This window comes from Larus michahellis, chromosome 4 (assembly GCF_964199755.1).
Source record: "Larus michahellis chromosome 4, bLarMic1.1, whole genome shotgun sequence".
NCBI classification, from domain to species: domain Eukaryota; kingdom Metazoa; phylum Chordata; class Aves; order Charadriiformes; family Laridae; genus Larus; species Larus michahellis.
This window is the reverse complement of record NC_133899.1, coordinates 64,109,302-64,128,709: the sequence shown is the minus strand read 5'-3', so window position 1 is coordinate 64,128,709 and position 19,408 is coordinate 64,109,302. Positions and strand designations below refer to the sequence as shown.

The following is a 19,408-nucleotide window of genomic DNA, read 5'->3' as shown; positions in this document are numbered from 1 at the left end:
AACTTAGCTTATTACAATGTGTTGTTCCTGCTTGAGAAGGGTTAAGTGAGTTTAATTTACTCATCACACTTAACTTCACTGAGGTGTAAGACTAGTTTTTGTTTTTATTGAAGATACTTGTTAAAATAAGCTAAACATAAGGAAAAGGTAGCTTAGTACTTAAAAGTTTTGCACAGTGCTTTCAGGACAGGTTGAAAAAAAAAAAAAAACACACCTAGTCTCAGACATCCATTAATAGACACCTCCCTAAAAACCTGTTTCTCAAGATATTTGAGAAGTCCAGAGACCCTACAACTAGCAAAGTCATGCTCCAATCACTATTTCTTTTTAATCAGATGGGATATGGTTTTGTTTCAAAACATTTTAGATAACTTTAGATAATTTTTACAAACTTATCTAGAACTGGCATTTAACATTAGTCTGAATGAATTTCTATAGCAACTGGAATAAAATTTTGCTTTTATTTACAGTATCACATTCTGGTATTAGTAAACAGTGTCACTTTTACATAGAATTGTATTAAATAGCATTACAGTTTAAAAAAAAGGTCCATTACTGGGTTATTTTATTACATGTGGGATTTTTAAGAACTGCAGATGTACAGATAATTAATTTCCCTGATGTCTCTAATGGACTGAATGGCTGTATTATTGGAAAGAAAGTGTAATGTGTAATACTAAATGGGCTCTCAATAAAGTATCTGGTTTGATTTTATTTTTAATTTTTTTTGGTAACTTTAAGGGTAGATTTGAAATGTTTATATTACACCAAGTAGAAAACAAGCTACTGGGCAGATACAACTGGAAGGGAACCTCAGTATGATAACAGCATATGCTATTTTTAGTAAGTTTTCTCTCATAAGTGTAAGACACTGAATGTTTGCCAAAAGAATTTTACATCCAGGAGGGTTTTTGAAATACGGAAGATACTTTTAAACTATGAAAAGAATTATAATTTTTGCCTAATATTTAGTAACCTTCAGATACTGTAATTCCACTTCAGATCCTGGAAAAACATTCTGGAGACAAATATTAGTCTACCACTGGATAGTGAAGAGGAGGAACAAAATTACATTTCAAGGGGAAACTGTTTTAATTAGAGTTACCTTGTACACCTGCACAGCAGTCACCTTCAGTACAGTGTGAGAAAAAGTGTTACACCCCACAACTGTGTTTATTCTTTCTGCCATCAAATTCTGAGTCCATAAAGCAAGAAGCTGAAGCTTGCTCCCAGGCATATTTATATCTCCCTACATTTATGCCACTGCAGTGCAGAAAACTAACTTGAAACACCCTTAATTGGCTGACTATACATCCTAGGATAAGAGTCTTTTGATATATCCATTGCACCCTAATCCATAACATTTATGACAAAGGAATCCTCCATGGGTGCTCCATTCTTTTATACTGTTGGGGTGCCACGAACAAATTAGGGGGGTGGGTCCACTAGTGCCCTTTCACAGTTGTATCGCATCAGAAACAGCCTCATTATGATCCTGAAAGAAATCCCATTGTATCAAAAAATGGATGGTGAGCCTATTCTCACAGGGAGCTGCATTTCCATATCTGTCCTTCCGCAGCGTAATTGATCTTAGCCATTTGGAAAGAAAGCCCGATCACACAAGAAGCAGACCTCAGTGATCCAATCACCAGCCCAGCAAATGAAAGCTGCTGAGCTACAGCCTGCGCAGAAGCTTACCAAGCGCTATACTAGAACTTCATACTTGTTAAACCATTTGGTACACGAGACCCTTTACCTTGAAGCCTACCTAACAAACGAAAGAGCTGATCCTGACCCCGCCGCAGTGGCCCGCCCTTTGCTGAAGCGGAACAAGTTACAAGCTCACAAACTACAACTACTGAAGAAAGCAAAAGACCACTTGTAATCCCAGAGCTTACCTAGAAGACCTGTTCAGCAACACCAGATCAGCACCCTAGGGATGTTGTATCACTACTCATTGCTACTACTCTCTGCCGTGATCTAACTCAGGTTAACAGTAGCAAATTACTGACCTCAGAGACACTGGTATTTTGACAGGAGCCCGGAAAACCTGGAGTCTGTAATAAGCAACAGATGTAGAAATCACTGCTTCTGTATAATAAGGGCAGCTGATCGAGACATGTTTTGGAAGTCAATGCTTCTGAAAAACGTCCAGCTCGACAAAATACCTGTCAGGTCTAGTAACACTTTTTGTGAAGCGGATCTCATGTCGAGAAGTCTTATTTCTTATCGCTCAAGGACTCAACAGCTCCAATACATTACATCTGGAAAAACCTGTCACTGAACGTTACAGCTTATTTATGAAATATTTGTGGGAAGATGAGTGGCAGTCATTTTGGTTAGCTGCCTACACATTTCAAATTTCAGCTTGCAAATTGGTTACTTAGAGGTTGTCTCCTCCTCCAGTTCAGACTGGCACAGACAGTCAGCTGAGATACCTGAACCTGAGCTACCTCCTTAAAGGATAAAATCATCAACAGCATATGTTCTCTATGAGGACCTAGAATCCATTTTATTGTCCCGCCAAACCTGATAAATAGTTAAATTTCCTTCTAGATAAAATAAGCCTTCGTGATATAAGATGCTCCTGATAGGAAGCAATTTATTACAGAAATGGATTCTTAAATCATGAGTTCCATCATCTACATAGCATTTGGATACCATCAACTACCTCTCCAGCACACGCAAGGCTGTTTGAACAGGGCCAATCTAATTTCCAATGTTATTGCAGCAATAGTTCCATTCTCACCCACAGACCTCAAGCAAGCTTTGCATTAATCTCTTCTTAACAAAGACATGTTAATTTGGCTACAGGTAACATACAGGAGGACAGAGAGCATTAATACCTATTTACTCCTTTGAAAACCAAAAATACTCAAAGCTCTAACATTTATAATGCAAGTAAAGAGCGCATAGTAGGAAACATGGTACTTATTGGATTCATTTTATTCACTTGGTATTTCCCACAGTAGTAATGTGTTTTGCACGTGAAGGGGTTTCCATCTACTGACCTTGGCATTTGTCAGGACCATACTGTGATTTATATTGAGAATTCCAAGCCTTTATCTGATCTTATAAATAAATGTAAAATACATAAAACAATTATCCTAGTGTAAAATTGAATTTTATCTCTCTGTAACCAGCTTTTGTCTATGCTATATATTTCTATGTTTGAGTACAATTCAAAATTAATAATAGGTATAATTTATTTTCTGCCTTTTCATTATCTTGACATTTTAACAATCTTTTTTTTATATATATACTCAGGCTTTAATTTTATACAGGGCTTCAACCCCACAGTTTCTTTTTAGACACAGACAATGTGTCTTTCAGAATATCTGTTCAAGGAATAAGCCTGCTGAAAGAACATATTGGCCATTTAGCAGACAAAAAAAGAGTATAAAGAAATAACAGGACTTTATAACAAAGGAAAACACCAGATTAGCAGCCTGGTCTAGTGGGAGGTGTCCCTACCCATGGCAGGGGGGTTGGAACTAGATGATCTTTGGAAGGGGAGGTCCCTTCCAACCCAAACCATTATATGATTCTATGAAAATGTAGCACTGTGTGTAAACAACAGAAAAACACATATTAGAAGAAATCACAAATTACAGTGAAGAATTAGAAGAAGAAAGTAGAGTTCTGAAGTTGGTGATTCTGGAAAATTTTTAACACAGAGCTTAGATTTAAAAAAAAAAATAATTTATTTTTTTTAATAGCTAAAAAAGATAATCAAGGAAGTCCTTTTCCAGTTAAAGGGCAGCCACAACTCTATATTGAATGCTGTAGTGCTAGCACTTTAACATAGAGGTTAGTCTAATGTGGACATGAGCTTTTCAGTGGTCCATGAAAAATCACTTTACAGAACAATTTTTGGGGGCTTAAATAAATTACATAAATGCACCAGCCTAATAGTTTACTTTCTTTTCTTACCACAATCAATTAACATCACTTCAACTAACCATCCCCAATGTTTTACTACCTCAGACATATGTATGTTGAATTTAAAGAAAGTCAACTGTTTCTAAAGTCGAGTTCTCACTACCGCACAGGCTCAAGTGTGCTTTGTATGCGAGTGCTATGGGTTTACACAGAAGCTTTCTTTTAAGGAAAGCAAAAGGCTCAGAATTAGAGAAGGTCAGGAAGAAAAATGACAAGAAAAATTTGTTGTCTCCAAAATGGCAGATCTGCAACAAAAGCAAGATGCCCAATTCAGCTGTGCCACATGTACACAAACATACACGGTAAAGCATGAAAAAAAATCCCAAAGAGATTTTGATGAATAAATACGAAGAATGGCACAGCTATACGGACCGGTAGCAAAATTGCAACTTTCCACACAGGGCAAGCAGAAGTTCATCATCTTGGCCACTCTGCACAAAGCCAGACTGGCAACACCAGTGACTTGTGCACGCTCACAGTGGGATTCCTTCACGTCTGCAGCAAATGAAGCCACTCACTGGGCCTTTGTGATTAGAGGAGGAATGTCATAACCATGGTGGTCTAGACTGCTACCAGTAAAAACAAAACATCCCAAAATGAGTGGCCCTTGGTCTGAAATGGCTGTGGTCAGGATGAGGCATGTTTAGGACGCAGTCCCTCGAATACCTTGTGATAAACGCACATGGAGAAAATAACACGAAAGAACACTGTAGTTAACTGAATAAAAGGTTAAAGAAAATAAACAATATCTTTGCAGCTTAGCATTTATTTGTGAACTGCTGGTGCAACTCTATGCTTGACAGAAAAGCTATGAGGCTTTTGGTAGCTTGACAAGACAATCTACAGGCTTGAATGAAATGTTCAGCTTAAGGAATTAGAATAAATCTGATGACTGATGTGCTACTGAACGTGACAGACTGTCATCTGTTTTAAACAGGATCTCTGTAGGATGTACTGAAAGCAATTTTTTTCCATTACCTTAAACATACTAAGACTTTTTCCAATGAGTTCTGGCTAACCTATTAAGACAAAAGATCTTCTCAAACTCTTGCCATTTCAATAAAATAATGAAATAGTCATTCGGCTTACTTGCATAATTAATTCATGCTAACACTGTGATTAATTTACATCCAGTCCACAAAAGCATACAACAAAAACGATTACTCTTACCTCCCAAATTAACCATAAAATTATAAGATATGAACAAATCAGTGATTACACTAGCTTATCTAAGCCCTGTTCATATATAAAGTTTCATATATAGAAATATCAAATTGTTTACCTGTTATCAAAGCAATTAAATACATTCTTAATTGAGTCAGGAAAACATTCTAGTAGTATCTTTTTCATATTATCAGCAGATTTTATACAAGAAAATAGGTGCAGAGTTCTGCAATAGCTTTTTACAATCAAGAAAAACTGATCAACGGAAGTCCTACAGTGAAATGGTACTGCAACAGATAGCTAGGGATAGATTAAAAAACACAAGCTCTAGTTTTAACCTGGCCAGATCCTATAAAACAGTTACAAATCCTAATACATGCATGTATTTACTAATTTTAAATATATACATAGACACAATTATATAAACAATGTAAAATAAGATCAAAATCTTTGTGAGGCAATTTATGCTATTTTAAAAACCATACAAGTATCAAAAACATCGGCAAGTTCTAGGCTCCAATGGGAATATCCTTCCTTTGTCAGACGGTAAATAGTTCCTGTAGGAACTACTGAGGTGCTTTATTATGTCCTTATTCTAGAGATAGTGTTTCAAATCTGTTCTACAAACCAAAAATAAGGAAAAAAAGGGATTTTGTGACATCCACCTGGAATCTGTGCCTTAGATATAGGTAATGGGCAAAATTGCTCATTGGTGGATTAAGAGCAATAACGTCAGTTTGAACCACTCTGCATTTACAAAGCTGAATGAGGAAGCCAGCACAACTCCCAAGCTTGCACAATCTGCTTCCAAAGGGGAATAAGACTCAAACCACCACCAAAGTCATTCAACTTTCAGAAAAGGCTACTTGTCACAGATGCATACCATTTAAGACATTTTAGCTATCTGGCAAATTTCCCTCTTAGTTGGTTGATTTATGTGGAACTAAAATTTCACATCACACATATTTCTAAGAACAGAGCAGCCCATACCGTTTAGCCTATAAATGTCAGCATTAGACCAATTTACCTTGCTAGTTTCCCTTACTGCTATACAAGAGTATCACAATTAGTGGTAATTAGCCCAGCAGGAAGCCTGTTTCTAGGCATGGGCCAGACTGCAAGTGTATACCACATGTATTTCACTGCCCGAACAGAGAATTAGCATTTTGAAAGATGCTTTGCATTAGAGCTAGTGAGCTTATGTGTCTGAATGAATGTTAAACTCTGAATATGAAAGCTTTGACAAGTCCTGCTGGTAAGATGCAAATTTAAGCCACAAAAAGTTCAAGAAGCTCAGTGAAAATAGTTTTGCATGTAAGTGCAGTTGTCTAGGTGTCCCCTCCATTTGCACTCAGAAACCACTCAGACCTCAGAAGACCAACAGACCTTTTTTCAATCAGTTGCTGTGTCATAGATGATCAATACAGAAGATCACAAGCCTCTGCACAATCTGATGATTTGTTCTATATTTTGCAGTTCTTTAAATGGCTCTGTTCCCATAATCTCCTTCCTCACTTAGTGTAACAAAACCAACAAAAATACACTATAGCAGTGATGAAATCTCATGCTACAGCAATTATCAATAGGTCTTTGAGGTACTCTACACTATCAGGAGATAAATCTATTACTTCTGCTTATATCAGAATTAGAAATTAATCTTCTTGAGTTACCACCTGAGATCTTTTGGATGAAGAGAAATGGAACAAGAGCCCAGAAGCTCTGATTCTTCCCAAAGCTTTTCACAATTGTTAGCTGTCCATTTCTATCATCTTTCTTGAGTCAAAACATCAGAGCTCACCTCTGCTATTCAACATGTGTTCTATTTTCCCTGCTAAATGCTTCAGGCACTACATAAAATCCCAAAAGAATCAGGTGCTGATACATAAGGAATGCTGAACACACACAGAGGTGGTCTCCACTTTCTTCAGGACAACTGCCAAATTCAACTGATGCATCAAGCACAGAAAAACATTTGTTATCAGTCATCTTTTCATGATGCTTTCCATGCACTAGCAGGTGCAAGGCTGTATTTCTGTGTTTTGTTTTTAAAAAACATTTTAACACCAATTTTAATGAAGGCTTGTCTTTTCTTCCCACATTTTAATGACCAGTAAACCCACCCTTGTTGATTCTACCACTCCTTTCACGTTTCATACAAGATTATTAAGCTCTTCTTTTGCTTCTAAGGGCAAACATTCATTGGAATGTCATTTTCTGGACATTTTATCTTTCCAGCTCTACCCTGTATTTCATTGAAGGCTAACTTTTCCTGAAAAAGCCCCCTCCCTCTTCAAAGAAAACGCTCCTTTAAGGAGAACATGAGCTAAAATTTTGTAACCATTCCTTTGAGAAGCTGAGAAAGGGACAGAGCTGACCCAAACTGGCCAAAGGGATATTCTATACCACATAACATCATGCTCAGTAATAAGAACTGGGGTAATGCAAGAAGGGGGTGTGCAGTTTGTCTTCCCAGGCAGCTATTGCTCAGAGAATGGCTGGGCACTGGCACACTTGTGGGTGGGAGGTGGTGAGTGACTTCATTTGCATCTTTTGGGGTTTGTTTATTTTGTTTGGGTTTTTTTTTTTTCATTCTTCTTTTTCCTTTGCTTATTAAACTGTCTTTATCTTGAACCATTAATTCTCTCACTTCTGCTCTCCCTATTCCTCCCCCATCCTGCCGGGGTGGTGGCCAGAGGGCAGCTGTGCAAGTGCTTAAACTGCTAGCTGGGGTCAACCCACCACCCCACAGTTTTTCTTTTCTCTCTCAAAAGCACAAGGATGTTCATAGTTGTGGTTTGTGTTTGTTTTTTTAAATGCACTGAAACCATAATATGTTAGAATACTGTCTAGAGCTCTGTCTCCAAAGTGCAACAAATAGTTGGGTTTGAAGGACTGGTGTACTACAGTTTGCTATGTGCCATGTTAAAGAAAATCCATAACTTCATTTTTGCAAACCATAAGCAAAAGTGATTGCCAACCATTAAAACAAATAAAAACCCCAAATGATAGCATTCCAGCAGAATTCTAACTCAATAATTTATTTTTGACAAATGCTTTCAAAATTTCGCTTTTAACCCTATTCCCTAACATCTGAATGCCGGTTTCACGTGCATAATGAACAGCAGGCAGAAACACATTTCCAAAGATTCTTTCAGATTGCAACTTAGCTCAGTGTTCATGTAGTCATCAGACAAATCTGCAGGCTTTGAGAATGACTTAATTTTTATTTTTTGGGGATATAAGGTACCGTACAGGAGTGTTATTGCACAGAAATATTAGTCAGAGTAAGAATGCCACTGACCCACACCCTTCCCACTGTTTTGAAATGTAAACATTAAGTCATCTAGAATTTCAAATAAGAAATGCAGGGTATATGTTATACAAATTCTGTACCTGTAACAATCACAGAATAATCCTAATCTGTCGGATTTTTCATGTATATACTTATTGAAACAAACACAAAAAAACCCCCCACAACAAGAATAAAAACTGCTACCTCTTATTCACTCTAAAACATTATCCTCCTTTCTCCCTTTAAAATTAAGAACCTTATGTCACATTTTCAAATAAAATTAGCACCTTGCTATTTAGGAACTGTTCTCACACTACAGCAACTTGTCTACATACAAACCCGCATCAGGTAAACTTACTACTAAAGGAAGTTGTTTGCAACTTGCACATTCTTCACAGTTTTACAAGCAGCCTACACAGATGTCAATAAAACAAGTCCATATATCAGTTGGTTGAACTGCGTAACACTGGGCTGAGGGTGTGGACACACACTGTGCAAAATGTGGAATACGCAAAATTAGCTACTGCTGATTTTGAATTTATGAACTGCACTATTTGAAAAATTTCAATACTCGAAAAGGTAGTTTCAAAAGGATCAGCAGCTGGCATTAGTGAGAAACAAAAATACAAAACCAAATCCCCAAACTTAAATTTTAAAAGCAAATTATTTTGCTCCATATTTTTCTTAAGAGCTTCCCACAGGCCCTGTTTTCGATGCTCTCAACCAAGACTTGCCCAATGACAAGCAGTTGATTCAGAAATTAACTGAAAAGGGAAAACACTTGGCCTATCAGACAAGCTCACAGACTCAAGCACTTTAGAACAGATCAGGCTATTTCACCCAATCACCTGCCCCCCAGGAACAACACGAAACTGGCCCTAAGCGTCTCAGCACATGGTCACTGCCTTGATTTGCACAGCTAATACTAGGCATTTAATTTTAAAAACGGTGTTCATTTATTACATATGAATAAAACATATTACAGGTACAGAAGCTTCTCCTGCCTGGCTCTCTGGGTAGAGAGGCTGCAGGTTCTCTTACCAGCCTGCTGAAGGCTGGCTGTTGGCACAGGGCTCCATCTACCGGTTTGCAAGCCTGTATACCCATGCGAAGAGCTGGGGGGGAAAAAAATTAAAATCTCAGCAGCTATTTCACATCTACGTTTGCTAATGAGATCAGAATATTCAGAAAACAGTACTGCTTCAGAAAAAAAAAAAAAGACAAGACACCCAACAGTCAAAACATAGGCACTCACACATGCTAGGAGAGAACAGTTGAATGTATAGGAAATCTTTCATTATCCTTTAACATTTGCAAAATGTATCTTAAAAACTGTTCTAAAGAACCACAATTTTTCTACAAGAAGCAGCATACTATACAGTCCCAATCCAGATGTACAGCTTTATCATTCCTTCTTAAAGCAAGCAAATAACAAAACACAGATAACTCAGAAAAATTACTGGAAATTAATTGCATAATATCTGCACAATTTAAAGCATTAGAGGTGGTCTTTTTTTTTTCCTTAAAAAATGGGATTCCTCAAATATACAGAAGAAAAAAAAATTCAGTAGGAGACTGCCATCAGTTTTCAAGGGTATTTCTGCACTGTAGCAACTGCAGCTCATGCAGCTATAGTATGTGTAACTTTAAAGATTAATTTGGCTACTGCTGTCATATGCAGCATTTCTCAAATTGAGGCATTTAACCCTTGCCTTACTAACCTGCCTTCAACTCATGTTTGGCAGTGAGAAAGAGCAGTGTCTTTTCCTCCCCAGGACCCTCTGTGCCCATCAGCTCAGCCCTGTTGACCTCAGGCTGCAGAAGAGAAGCCGGAACAGAAAGCAGCAAAAGCAGCAGCCGTGCTATCACTTCAGAGGAGCAGTTCAGGTAGTTACCTGAGCTCATTTTGAAGAGGGTTACAGTGGTGGCTGTAGGGCAACAGCTGAGAAATTAGATAGCAGCCACCACATCTAGTTGGCAAGGGCCAAAAAACGGCTGACCAGTCATCCCAGATCTGTTCTCCAAGGCGTGCCTAGCAAGAGCAGCAGCTAACTTCAGACCTTGTGCAAGACAAGAGACAGTGCAAGAAAAGGACAGTGAGCTCCCCAACTCCTCCCCAATTCTTTTCTTTAAACACCCTGCCCCATACTCATCACCGAGTTGAAGGCAGCTAAGTGGGGCTCAGTACTGTTGCAGGTACAAGAACAATGGGATCAGGGTAAGAAAACCACAGAAATACCCACATCCCACGCTCACACTGTACCTATACGTAGGAAAAGATGAGAATAATTTAGCCAGGAACACCTGGAAACAACCAACAGCAAGAAGGCAGGAATGGAGCACGGAGTAATAAAACCCAGGCACTACGGGACATCCTACAAGGCAGGGAGAACTGGTGAACAAGGACAGCAGGAAATTCATGCAGTTTCTCCTGAGGTTCAGTTTTCCCAATTTAGCTTGTCCCCCTAAAATGACAGTTGAAGAGACTAATGGACAAAATCTCCTACAATGAACTTGCATAACACCACAGAATAAGAATAAAACCAGAAAGGATATTGCCTTTTTTTAAATCTTATTTTAACTTGAAGGAAAAGCAAAATTTAAACCTTGAAGGTGGCTTTTCACTTGCTAAATTAAAATTTTAATAAAAATGCATTTTAAAACACAACTGAGCAGAACTATGGAGTTGCTGGTGTCTCTTTAAGGAACAATGATATCAACGCAGGCTACACTTGAGAAGGATATAGGTGTGGAACTACATCCTTTTTCATCATACATAGTCAGGTGCAAAGAGAAAAGTTTAACTTCAAGATTCCTGTGGTCTAATGAAAACAAATACCATTACAAACAGATCCAAGAATACAGACTTATTAAACACTGTTTGTTTTTCTTTGGATATAGATCATGGGAACTGAGATATTTAACTACTTCAAGACTAATTTTTATTCTGTCTTAAACTGGTTACACTGGCAGCAAGCTCATGGTATCCTGACAACTAGCAGATGGGAAAAAAGAAAAAAAAAAAAGAGTGGAAAAAAGTCATCTAGCGTCTGTGAAAACAGATTTAAATTCGTATCTGAGTATTTGATCGCCCTACTTTTATTACACTGAGCAAATGAATGTCTATGATACTACCTGTATCACTCATATTTGTAATAAAGAAAATCAAAATCAGAACACATTTTTGTAGCTCTACAAAAAGAGCTACAAAACATTCAACAAACCTTAAAGTCATGGTGGATGTTTCATAGTGCCATTTTCCCCATTACAAGGAAGGTACCAAGGAACAAATTGGTCACACAGTGCTTATATCAAACTTCAGACAAGGAAAACCACATCCTAATTTTCTGCTACAACAGAAAATGGAAAAACTGCCTCTTTCAGTGCACACACAAAAGCACACTATAGAAAAACATGACGAAAAAATACTGCTTTGTTTCTCATGCTTGTATCTAAAAGTTTACATAACCAAGTTAACACATACTCACCTATGTTGAGTTGCAAAATCCTACAGAACCTGAAATTTTATTTACTTGAACATGAACCACATACCGCAAGCATTAAATGACAATATCGAGACAGGACACTGCATTCAGTATGTATCTCCTTCATGTTTCACCATCCAATATGTCTAACAAGACTAGATGTTTTTAAAGAAATATACAACTATGTATCATACCATTATTGAGAAAAATAAACGCTTAAAAGAGATCACACTTATTTTTGTATAACTTCTTTCAATAGCATTGAAGTGGCCACTGGAATGTCTTAGGATAACTTTCTAATTATGCTCAATTAGTATTCTCAGTTCTCTAACTACACTCAGCTACAAGCTGAGTTACTATTTTCCTTGGTAACTAGGCTTATCTTTTTGGCAGTCAATTAAGATTCTAAAATTAAGTTAAAGTTATAATACACATGAAAAACCCCAACAAAAACATAGTACAAATTGGAGTTTTATTTCCTACTAGATGTAACTTGTAAGCGCTAAGAATAGTTCCAGTTCCTCACCTGTTGATACATTAGAATTAACAAAGGAAGGAGGTGCGTGTCAAGTACATACATTTGGAAATGGTGTAATGAAAGAAAGCTAAAGCAGAGCTGATTACTCCCAAAGGAAACAAGCCAAGGACATCTAAAAAAAAAAAAAAAAATCAATGTTCACAATACAAAGATTTGTACATGTATTTAACTTTGTGCATTAAAAACTGAAACAATGCACAATGATATTTTTAATTGTGTAAGTGCTCTGGCAAAAAGAAATATTTTAATATTTTTTCATTTACATACATATCAAATGCCATGCCTCAGAAAGCCCTATTCCTGTTCTCCAAGCCAATCTAAGCTTAGTACTATTCATTTGTTAAGTTGCCAACTAATTACAACTTCTAGTTCCGGTTCATACACACACACAACCACAAAGCAAATCTTCAGCACTAAATACTCTCTTTGCGAGTGGATATTTTTATTTATAAGCTAAAGCACAAGTCAACATAAATTACTAGATTCATACATTTCAAAAACACCATTAAAAAAAATCAGGTTTTTACTTCAAGTAAAGCATTCTTTGATCCCATGTTGAATTCTCTCACAGTGGAGCATCATACAGCACTTTCAGAACAGTTTCAGTTCAGACACAACCCTGCTCTCATTCCACAAATGCTGCCAGGAACTCCTACCGCCTCCCTCCAAAGACTTAATCAATAACTGAGCATTTTAATCCTTCTTTGTCCTAATACTACCTTACTGAACCTGATTAGATTTTTCTAATTTATTTCACACTTAACATTTATATTAGTGCATAGCTAGCTGTAATATTACTATTTAAATGAACGTATAACTTAAAGATCGAAATCTGTCTTCAACAGATTTAAATAAAAGGACAGAAAGGATAACATTTGTCTACCAGCATGTTATGTGGATCTCCTTAACTCAATTTACTATGGATTTCATGGTGCAAAAATTAATGCCCTCCAGGAGCTGAACTCATTACCAATTATTTCCTCCAAACCCACAGTGTAATCCCATGCTGCTGTGATGGATGGGAATTTGCCGTTTACTTAAAGGCAAGTTGGATCTATTCCTTGGTTTGCTACTCTAGCAAGCGATACTGAGTAAAATGATACCATATATACCGTCTTGACTTCCTCCTAACATGGAAAAGATACTATGAAACATTCTCATGTATTTTATTCCCTGATAAAACTGAGAGCAACATATCGAGAACAATTTTAACTACACTTAAAGCCGCCAACAGAATTATATGCCTTTTTCAGTATTAGTTTCTAGAATATATCTCAACAATGCAAACAGCCGGGAGTTGCTCATGGCCCTACTCAGTCCTTCATCCCCTTCCCTACTCCAGAACCCACAGAAGCATCCCTGCAAGTCACGTGGTGCACAAGTATCACTTTGAACTCACAGCACGCATACAAATAACCTCCCACTAGGCACCTGACCTGATAAACTCCTTTTACATGCCTGTAACAGAAAAGCACTGGTAAACAAAGAAAGAAAACAAAACAAACTGTACACATATTCTGGTGGCCAATATAAAGTCGACCCCAGGTCACACGTGCCACAACTCTATCTTTCAAGATAAAAAACACTTTCAAAATAATTAACTGAACCACTGAGTTTTAATACCTCTGAAAAGCATGAAAGAAATCTGACGTCTGTGACAAGGCTCAGACAAGTGTAATGGTGCACAGTAAACAAAACGAGCCATTTTCACATGTAGTTGGTGTTCAGTAACATACAGAGGAAACCCATAAGCAACATATACTGCATTATGCTAGCTATCCACTGGCATTCAATTTAAGTGATTATGTCCCTGTTACTTGAGCTTGGGACAGATAAGCAGTGCCTGTTCCACACTTCATACAAGAAGGCTCAAGAAATTCCATTTATTTGAGAGAGTTGTAACTAACACATATGAATAATTCCAAAAAATATTGATTCATTGATACTATGAAAATCCAAAATCAATCCCAGAAATATTTCATATACAATATGTTCAAAATTCAAATACATAACATTCTTTAATATACCAAAAGCCAGTACTCTGCAGAAACTGACAGTTTGCATTTTAACCTGTCTTTAACAGACAAAAGTCTACATCTAGAATCACCGTGGAAAACAGAAGCCTGCTGTTATAGTTTCTGTACCATGGCTCATGAGGCTAGCAGGGAGCATGACAACCATCCTAACACTTAAAAAATTAGTGGCTCAAAGCAGCAGAGATTCATCCTCGCAAATGAGCGTACACACTAGTTCTTTCCACACCTGTATCTGTTCTGCAAATAAGGGTTTGGTACTGTTTCTGTTAATTACCCCTTCAAAACTGTCTTCCTTTAAAACAAAAAAGCAAAAGCCAGCACTTGTACTTTCAGAAACATCTGCCAGTTGCAATATTAACAGATTTAACTACAGGGTAATGGACTGCAGCCCGGAAGGGTTGGTTAGTTGTTTTAAAATTCAGTTTCAAAACATCTATTGCCCTTATAGGGTAACAGATGTAAAAGTGAAGAGAAGCCTCTGCATAGATTTGGGAGATTTGCACTGAAGTGAACATCTGCATGCTGTCACTAATGTGCAGCATCTACTCTACCATATGTTTGACAGTCTAGAAATTTTAAAAGGTGGTAGCAAAAAGATTCATTAGGATATCTCTCAAGTTCACATGACTGATTTTACACAAAACTGTGATCAATAGGCGGGACCCTCTCCCCCTTCACCCGCAGCTCACTTGCGCCTTCTTGCTTTCAATTCTAGCGAATAATTTAATAATTCATTCCACAGTGAATTACCAAATCCATACTTTCCCTCATCCCCTAACCCTTTCCAGCAAGCTCTGAAAACTTCCTTATGCTTTTACTAACCTAGGCACCTTCAAAAACTAAAACCCCCACAAACTGCAAAAAGCTAGATCTGGGCCACAGGGCATCAGCACCATACTCCTATTTCTGCCGGTAATACAATACGTTGGGTTTGCCTCGCTGCAAGAGAAATAGCAAGCTTGACAATTGTTTTGTTTCTTACTGGTCATGAAAAGAGGGTAACACCATAATAGTGCTTTTCTAATTTATCATCATATAGAATGACTTCTAACAAGCAGAGAGACAGAATAAGAGAATGCAAAGAACAAAAGTAACATTTCCCTCTCCAAAAGGGGCAAACCAATGAAATGAAGTGAATCCATAAACAAAACAAAACAAGGCAAGAAGTCTAATTAGTTATCACATGAAAACTGGCTAACAGATTTTTAAAGTTTCATTTGCTATCCCTGTATCGGTGATGGGCAGAAGAGCTCATAGCCATCATGCCAATGGTACCTCACTGGTGTACACAGCTCAGTCTCACATCTAATACTTCTGAAGGACCTTGTCATGTACATTTTGCTTACTTAAAAACAAAACAAAAACAGAACGACCACATAAAATAGCATGTTTACTTTGACTGTTATGACTTAGTTTTAATTCTTGTTAAACCTCAGAAGATATTAAAGTTGGTACCATAACTTATTCAAATAAGCAAATAATCCAAAACAGGTGGTTTCAGGTTGAACCAAAGTTGTATATTCCCAGAGCAAAACTGGAGAAGGATAGAAGCTCAAGGACAGGTGCAAGAATAAGGGAAGCACATCACTGAGTTTCCCTAACACCTACAGGTCCCACAACATCCAGAATCTGCAGCTCTGAGATCTGCTGAGCCAGAAGCCCACCTCTGTGGTTAACTGGTCCAACTAAAGAACAGCGACTTAAGGCTGTTCTAACAGCAGTTAGAACTTGCTGACATATTGAAAAAGACACTATGCTGCTGCAGGGCACTTCGAATTCCCAAACTCAGGCTCAGCAAACTCCTACATCTCCAACTGTTCCATAGGCAAATATCGAAGCGTGTGCTGTCTCAGACACAACAGGCCTCTGTGTACACATACTGAATGCTTTTCCTCCAAACTGCTCACGCTGAGAAGCCATAGACTTTTTCCTCAAATGAAACAGACCTTTACAACACAACAAGAAACTGGGTTAAGTATGAAACTTACTTATATTAGAAGCTGAGGTATACAGTTCATTGAGACTCCCTAAGTATCTTTCTTGAAAGTCATAAATGTTCAAGAATAATAATAATAATAATAATAATAATAATAATAAAAAGCACAGACTGCAAACTTTATTTTGGCAGGGGTTTTGGTGTGTTGTTTTCTTGTTTGTTTATTTTTTTCTTTACTATATTACTATTCAGACTACCCTTCACACCCTATTCTCACCTGACACTAAAAACCCAGCACTGACCTCCTGAATCTGCTCGGGAGGGGTTTCACCACAGATTCTCCAAGCGCTGCCCCCCGCTCCCGGGAGGCGGTGGCGGCAGCCTGTCCGTCCTTCCGTCTGTCCGTCCTTCCCTCCCCGCTGCCCTGACAGCCTCTGAAACTCCACATCGCCCATCCCCGCACGGGAAACTCGCTTCCCTCTCTCTCCAGCTGCAGAGCCGGGGGCCGCCCGGCGGCGACCGGGGCCGAGAGAAGTAACGGGGATCCAGGCAAGGGGCTGCCACGGCCCACGCAGCTGGTAAGCGGAGCAAGGGCCCGGCGGCGGCGGCGGCCCGGCCCCAGAGGCGGGAGAGGCGAGGAGGAGGCCGGGCAGGGCCGCTCGACGGCGGGGAGGCGCTGAGGGCAGAGCGGCCCCTACCAACACCGTCTCCCAGCCCCGCCGCGGGAGACGGGGCAAGTTCAAACCCGAGAGCCGCGGGGCAGCCACGGCCTCCCCGGGCCGCGGCCGCCGAGGGAAGCGCCCCGACAGCCCGTTACCTGCGCGCTCCTCCCCCGCTGCCGGCGTGCGGCCCCGCACCGCCGCCGCCTCCTCAACAAAGCCCGGGAGCGGGCGGGCCCTGCGGCCGGGGCGGGAGGAGAGGCGGGCAGGCGGGAGCGCGCAGCGGCGGGGCCGCGGCCCGAAGGCGGGGCTCGGGGGCGGCGCGGCCCCGCGGGGGGAGGAGGCGGCACAAGGGCAACGATGGCTGGGGGGACGGTACGGGACCCGGCGGGGAGCTGCCGGTGCGGGAGTTTGAGGGGCTGGTTTGCGGGCGTCTGCCCTGCCCGCCGCGCCGCCGCACAGGGAAAAGTCGTTTCCTTTTTGGGGGGTTCGCGCTGGACGCTGCCCCAGGCGCAGTGTTCCCTACTGAGAGATATAGCGATCACAAATGGAGAGACAAACCCTGCCAGGGCTATTAAGGAGGAGAAGGTAGTGGCCCAAATGTACTGGTTTGGGAAGGGGCCGTATGAAAATGGGGCTAAGCTTAGAGGTGCTTTGGGAAACCACCCTGCAGGTGGCCCTTTGCGGGGCACTAGGGAGGGGTGGATGGAGGAGGAGAGATGTGCAATCCATGAAAGAGGCTTTCAGCAGGAGAATTTAATTGTGTTGAGGTGAACAGATTTGGAGTTTGAATACTGTGAGACGAACTTAACATTTTCTTAACAATATCAGAGTTTGGGTTTTTTTTTTTAAGGAGTAGGTGTTATGCTATTCTGTAAACATATTATATGTAAATTATGCACCCTCTGAGCGCTCTTTTTTCATTTTTTTTTTCATGTAAACCTTCTTTTTTTGTTGCAGTGACACCTCCTGCAGAAAACAAATCTGAGCAACCATTTTCATCACCCTCTGATCAACTCCAAATTCTGTTTACTGTTGAACTACTGCAGCAAGTCCGCCTTAACACTAGATTTGCTATTTGCATCAAAGGGAACATTGCGCAGGGATCTCCGGAACAAAAAAGTAGTGATGTTTCAGCATCTGCTTTTTGATGATACAGAACACTGGAGACTTGATGATCCTGCTATATTTATTGAGCAGCAGTCTCAAAGAGCCAAACCAAGGGATCTAATGCAAATGTTAATGAAACATTGAAGTTGAGATTTTAATTACTTAAAGGTCAGCACATTCGATGTTTATTAATTTAAGGGAGTTATTCTGTATTCCCACAGCAATCCCCACTCTGCTCATACATAGATCAAAGAATTCAAGTTACTGTTTATTTGCTGATCCATGCAAATTATATAACTGATTTTTATAGCTGAATATTATTCTTCTTTTGAAATTATGGTCTCAGTCTTAACACTTTATTAACACGTCTCCAAGTCTTTCCTGTGTTCCCCTACTTTTCAGTAGCAATAAAAACATTGTTCTTCTCTAATCTTTGTACTAAATTACCAAAGGCTACATTTCTTTTCAAGTGTGGAACCTCTATTCAGTTAGCAACATTTGTTGCTAACTTATCCCAAAATACTCCCAGGCACTCTGTAAACAAACATACCAGAACAGTATTAACAACTGCATGAAAATGCTTTTCCAAAGACACTTTTATGAAGATTTTGCGTCCAAATACTATGGCACCTGCAATCCATTCTCAAAACAGGAAAACGTGTTTGGAAAGGTTTGATGAATGATTCCCAGAAATGCCTGTAATGGGAATGAAAACGCTTCAGTTTCAGAACCTTATGCACAAAACCCACCCGTAGGCTGTTGCAGGATCCTTCCTTCTCGTAATGCTCCTCCTGTAAAAATTACTGTGGTTTTGTTGGTAGAAAAAAAGGTTCTGAATGAGGTGGACAGTTAAACGAGATAATCTTGTTTCTAATAGGTTTACATTATTTTCTCACCAACAGCATAATAGTAACCTTTGTATTTCCATCCATCCAATCTGGAGAGCTGATCTGAGAACTCTCTCTTTCACAACGCTCTCTGAAACAAATTGTCTCTTACTGGACTGCTTTCTGCCTCTATGAAATAAATAATGGCATTTTAATCCCAATCTAAAATATACTTTGTCTTTTATTTAAATATTTTTTTTTTCATTTATTAATTAATCTCTTTGATTATGTGAATTCCATCCATCGGAATGCTATTTTTTCCTGTCTATCAACTTTAGGTATTTCCATCTTCACATTTATAGCAGTCAAGTATGCCTTTCTTCACAATGGACTTTATCCTCAACTTTTTCCCTTTTCCT

At 39.2% G+C, this 19,408-nt stretch overlaps 1 protein-coding gene across 4 annotated transcripts in view; it reads right to left on the bottom strand.

Annotated features, from left to right (window-relative positions):
* MIPOL1 (mirror-image polydactyly 1) overlaps positions 1-17,305 on the bottom strand; it is a 192,331-nt gene extending 175,026 nt beyond the window's left edge. Inside the window, exons 1-2 of one of the 4 annotated variants that reach the window (XM_074585188.1) lie at positions 17,211-17,292; positions 12,410-12,533 (exon numbers count right to left, since the gene is read on the bottom strand). Coding sequence is in view for 1 of the 4 variants with exons in the window: in XM_074585187.1 (XP_074441288.1) it covers positions 16,696-16,841 (146 nt within the window). In the remaining 3 variants the exon portion in view is untranslated. Of the gene's footprint in view, positions 1-12,409; positions 12,534-16,695 lie in introns of all 4 variants that reach the window. The other 3 variants (XM_074585190.1, XM_074585187.1, XM_074585189.1) reach the window with 3 other exon arrangements.
* Between the last annotated feature and the right edge of the window lie 2,103 nt (positions 17,306-19,408).